General features: G+C 53.1%; 1 protein-coding gene across 1 annotated transcript; it reads right to left on the bottom strand.

The window, feature by feature from the left end:
• Positions 1-4,257: 4,257 nt before the first annotated feature.
• LOC149526004 (olfactory receptor 52K2-like) lies at positions 4,258-5,239 on the bottom strand. Its single transcript, XM_089778973.1, has one exon. The coding sequence runs from the start codon at positions 5,218-5,220 to the stop codon at positions 4,258-4,260; it is 963 nt and encodes a 320-aa protein (XP_089635099.1). The 5' UTR covers positions 5,221-5,239.
• Between the last annotated feature and the right edge of the window lie 405 nt (positions 5,240-5,644).

Genomic DNA, 5,644 nt, shown 5'->3' with positions numbered 1-5,644 from the left:
AAACAAAGACTCTAATTTTCTCACCCATTACAAGATAGCTTCCCCAATTATCACCCCTATGTCATTACCTCACAGACACCAAACTTCCCCCCTCACTCCCACTCTGTTCTAAAATTTGATTTGTCAATTTCACACGTGTTCATTTTTTTGATTGTATCACTTTGGTATATATGGTTGTGCCGATTTTCTTCCACATATTGATCTGAGGAAGTGGGTCTGACCCACGAAAGCTCATCACCTAATAAACCACCTTGTTAGTCTTTAAAGTGCTACATAGTTGCAGTTTAACTTAACTCCATTTCAGTCAGCCTCATGCCGAGGATTTTCCAAAGAGGAGCTCTTTCCCTGCTGCCACCCCATGCGTTCAAACAACCCAACATGGTCACCTACCTCCTGGTAGGTCTCCAGCCTGCCCTTCCTCATCTCAGGGTCTTGCTGTGCCCGTGTGTGTCTGTGTGTGTATGAGTGCAAAATGTCCAGGCAACATTGCAGGGACTTTATAATTCATCTCAGCTAAGCCCTTTGGGAGCTGTGCACCAGAGGGCTGTCTCTGGGGACTGTGGCCTCTAATTGTGCTAGTCCAAGGCCCTGAAGGAGCAAGGAGATTGGCCCTAGATTGCTTCTCACTGGCCTGCTCTGCTTTGCCGGCCCCAGGGTATGGAGCCAGGAGGGTGTCGTGCAACCTAGCTGTGCAGATTAGGGCTAGTGGGGTTGGTTCCCTCTTTCTGTGTAGCTTCCCCAGGGGAAAATCCTCTCGTCTAAGAATTTCTGTCAGGTTGGAGCCACACCCTAGAACAGGGCCTGACGGAGCTCCCTGCCCAGCAGCCGGCTCTGAAAGGATGCCCTGCCTGTAACCACAGATGAACCTCAACCTTGGATCTCCTGGCAACGCTCTATTGTCTAAACCAGAAAGCCACTTCCCCCGTGGCCTGGCTCCATCACACTCACACACACACACACACTAGCTTTCTTCCCCACCATCAGTCTCTCCTGTGCTGCTGGCCTTTCCAGCAGGGCTGCTCTGGCAGCACCAAGGACACAAAAAGCCAGTGGATTGGATTCCCCAGGTGTGAGCTGGTGTGGCCAGGTCCTACTCTTTGCCTCTTACCCAGTCCTTGGCAGGGCTATGTTGGGGGCCAGACAGGAGCAAAGGAGCAGGGTCAGAATGTCACTGGGCCCCACAATCCCCAGCTGGAGTCCTGGGCCTTGGGGATGTATCGTGCACGTGTTGTTTAGAGCAGCCCCGAGGCTGCTCCGACCTTTACAGGCCATGGGTCTGAGGCGATACCACTGGCTTCCTTGCACGGCTCTGTTCCAGTCTGTTCCATTCAGGACTTCATACCACGCGCCCTCACCGCAGTGTGTGAGCTCCTTCCAGTAGCACCTCACGTTACCGCCTGTCACGTGCTGCCTCCCCTGCCCTGTCCGGGGGAAATGTGTGGGGCAGAGCGGTGTGAGAGGAGGCCAGTGGGAGACATGCCCTGTGCCTGTGGAGCGGAGCACACAGAGGTTTGGGAGGGCTCCTTGCTCTGGGAAGTCTATTTCACAGTCTCAGGTCAGACCACAAGTGAGCTCTGTCTCCTGCGCTAATGCCCTTCGCCCTTCATGCCGAGCCTGCCCCGGGGCCTGGCATCTGAACTATTGACCATGGTCGTCAGCCCAGACTTTCTGTAATGCTGAGTCTAGTCCATTAAACAGGGACCAAGCCTTGAACTTGAAGTGCTCCCGTCCCCTCACTGTGCCCGGGCAGGGCCGGCCCATAACATTTTGGCACCTGAGGCGGGGTGCTCAAATGATGCCCCCATGTCCCCTCGCTTGGGCCAAAACTTTGAAAGGTCTCAATTCTGCCGTCTTCCTGTTCTTTTTGCTCCCCTTCCTCCAGCACAGCACTCCACCATCTCCGAGCAGGGAGAATACATCTGCACCAGCAGCAGACACAATTTTCTACACTCTGGGTCCTAGTGGCTCCCCCCTACAGTCTGGCACCTGAAGCAGCCACCTCAATACGCCTCATGGGAAGGCCAGCCCTGTGCCCAGGGCATGTTGGGAGCTGTTCAGAATTAAGGCCAATGTCCGTAGCTTGGAAAGTAGTTGAAGAAAGGAATAAATTGTCTCTCCAGGGGGTGTGGCACAACTCCCTGCAGTTCACTTTGGCTACGTCTACATGGCATGCCGTTTTCGACAGAGGCTTTGTCAACAGCCGCGGGCAGGTAGTTCAAACTACCGGGCATTTAAAAATGGCAGTGCCCGGGAACATGCAAATAAAGTCCAGGATATTTTTATCCCGGGCTTCATCGAAGACACGGTGCTTTGTACCTGGAAAGGAGGGGATAAATGAAAAGATGGGGAAAGGAACAGGCAAAGGAACAAAAGAGGTCAGATCCATGGGACCCCAGCTAATTTCACAGTGCAGTGGGGTGGCTGCTCCATTCTGGTAAGGGAGGGATTAAAAGCAGGCTGGAAAGAACCCCTTCTAATGGAAGAGACACTTATCAGCCAATCAGAGGGCAGCTTGCTGGGATGGCCCTGTTTATAAGGAGCTGCTCAGCAGAGCTGTGGGCAGTTGGGTCCTGAGCAAGGAGGGAGCAGGGGCAGGTTCCCAGGGAGGAACACCCAAGTTGGAGCAGTGCTGGGCAGGCTGAGAGGAGCAGAGAGAGAGAGGCTCCAGCTTGATAGCCCCCAGGCTGTGGGCCTTGAAACAAGGGCCGAGAAGGTGCAGGGGGGGATGGGAAGCAGCCCAGGGAATGTGGGCAGTTAAGGGAGAGAAGGGTACTGGATGAGCCTGGGCACCCCCACCCCAAGGGTGTGTGGCCTTTACAGTATAAATACATGACTAGGAGCCACCCTTGCACCATCTGTTAGCTCCACGACCCTGGGAGGCATCGCTAGACCCAGCTGCCTTCTCTCCCTGGCTCAGGAGCACCAGAACAGCGCAGGCCAGGTCACGCAGCTGGGTACGGGGACGGGCAAGGAAAATGCAGACGAGTGTGGTGAGTTCAGTTGCTGAGCCCTCCTTGGGCTGAATTACCACTGGGCCCATCTCCCCCACCCTCCTGGGCTCCCCTCGACTCTGTCCTGCTGTGCCAGGCCAGCAGGCCTCCTCCAGCACTGACAGACAGAGGGTCACAGCTCTCTGCAGTGAAATACAGACACTGGGATCCACTCAGCTCTGGGAAGGCTCGGCTACAGGGATGTGCCTCAGCACCCAAATGCACAACCTTTTCATCCACTAAAGAGACTATTTACCTGTCCCCGCTCCCTCTCAAAGTTGTTCTGACAATCTTTCACACACAGGCGGCCTTTCAGTCTAGGCCCCCAGGTCAGTCCACAATGTTCTCAGCAGTCCTCTTGGCTGGGTAGCCAGGGAGACCTGATCTCCTACATTACCTCACTCATAAGGCGGGAGTCCTTGGTTTTAGTCTGACACCCCACTTAGCTACACATGGAACAGTCCATGGTTGAAGATGGATTCCAGCATCCGGCGACATGGTCACATGTCTCTGCAAGAGCTCGTCTCCATACTTCGTGGGCTGACCCACGTGTCCGCAGGCAGGCTAAGCTTCATTGTCTCTTTGCTAATGGGGCCTGAAGTACCATTAGTGGCTCTCACAGTGTTAATAACACAGGAGTCTACTCCACATGCCCAAGCAGGGACGTAGCGAGGGCGGGCATTTGCTTCTGGGCGCCATGCTAGAGGGACACCAATTTAGTCCCATTCCACTCCCCCTGTCATCCCTCAGCTCACCTGCTCCTCTTCTGCCCACCGCTGCTGGCTGGAGCCTCCTCCGCCCCTCTCCTCGCCCAGCCCGACCCTCCTCCATCTCCGCCGGTGGGCTAGTGCATATTTCAGATGCATATTTACATAATGCATATGGCCTAGTCCCAAAATGGAGGGGGCAGGAGAAGACGTGGTACAAGCTCCCCTCCCCCTCCTCGCAAGGTCGAGCTCTGCCAAACACCAAGTTTGGGGCTCCGCCGCACGGTGGCGGAGGGGGGGAGGCGCAAATTTGGCCTTTGCCCCCAGCCGCATAACACCCTCACCATGCCTCTGTGTCTAAAGTGTGCTACAAAGATGATACATACGTATAAATGGGAAAATCATATATGGTAGATTACAACTTTTCCAGTGATATTTTACATGAGGTATTTCTCATAAAGCACAGATGCAGTCATATTCAGATGCATATTTCCATAATGCATATGGGATGCCCCGACACAGGGATTTTCCTGTATCCTGGGGCTCCTTGAGTGGCCCTCCTAGATAGTGACCTCTGCAAAGAGCTTTCTTGGGCAAAAGAGCTTCAAGATCTGTTTCCGGATCTGCTTGGTCTTCATGCCGTAGATGACTGGGTTTAGCATGGGGGTCAGGACGAAGTACAGGTTGTCAAACAAGACAAAGATGTGGCGAGGAATGCTGATGCCAAGCATGTGCTCGTACATTCCAATGATCCCTCCCAAATAGAAGAGCAGGATGACACCGATGTGGGAGCTGCAGGTACTGAAGGCCTTATGACGCGCCTCGTGGGATGGAAGCCGGAAGAGGGAGTGGAGGATCATGCCGTAAGAGAAAGCGATGCAGATGGCATCTGCCCCCACCAGGCCCGTGGCCACAACGATGCTGTACAGGTCGCTGACTGATGTGTCGGTGGTGGCCAGCTCCACCACGGTCACATGGTCACAATAGGAATGAGGGATGACATTTGTTCTACAGTAGGAAAGACTGGTTAGAAGGCAGGTTAAGGGTGGCACGACCGTCACCCCCCTCGCAAGAGACAGCAGCCCGATCAAGGCAACCTTTGGGTTGGTTAAGATGGCCTTATATCTCAGGGGCTTGCAGATAGCCACGTATCGGTCTATGGCCATGGCCAGGAGTACCCCCGACTCCATGGCGGTGAGGAAAAGGATGAAGAACATCTGGAGGAAGCAGAACTCGTAGCTGATCTCTCTGGCATCCAGCCAGAAGACGCTCAGCATTTTGGGGACAACAGCCGTGGAGAAGACCAGATCAATGACAGCCAGCATGGAGAGGAAATAGTACATGGGTTCATGGAGGGTCACATCCTGCTTTACCACAAAGAGAACAGCACCGTTTCCCAGCAGAGTAATTATGTACATGATGCAGAGCGGGATGGCGATCCAGATGTGCTGAGATTCCAGGCCAGGGACGCCGGTCAGCAGGAACGTAGAGGGGTTAGAGCAGGACTGATTGGAGAATGACATGACCTACGGCATATGCCAGTCAGTCGATTTGCAGAAGTTTTTTCCCTGCCATGCAATATTAGATATGGTGCTCCTGTCAAATAATAATATCTGATTCCTACATGAAGAAAAAAATAAATATTAGACCCACACGGCTCTAATGTGAATATGTTCTCACATCTTGTGTCAAAAAGAGCAAAAGATGTAGCCATGTTTGTCTGTACCTTTAAAAACGAATGGTCCTCTGGCACTTTAGAAACTAACCAAAATGTATAGAATCATGAGCTCTTGTGGGCAAATCCCACTTCATCAGATGAGCTGGAGAGGAATAACAGAAGCCTGGAATTTTATAACAGAAAAAGAAGGGCGGAGGAGGGAGGTACCTGTCAATTGTAGGACTGGTGCTAATGTTGGAAGTGTCCCATACTTGGCCTTTGATGTACAA

This window comes from Pelodiscus sinensis, chromosome 1 (genome assembly GCF_052426305.1).
Source record: "Pelodiscus sinensis isolate ZL-2025 chromosome 1, ASM5242630v1, whole genome shotgun sequence".
In the NCBI taxonomy this organism is placed as follows: Eukaryota; Metazoa; Chordata; order Testudines; family Trionychidae; genus Pelodiscus; species Pelodiscus sinensis.
This window is presented reverse-complemented; position numbering and strand designations above follow the sequence as displayed.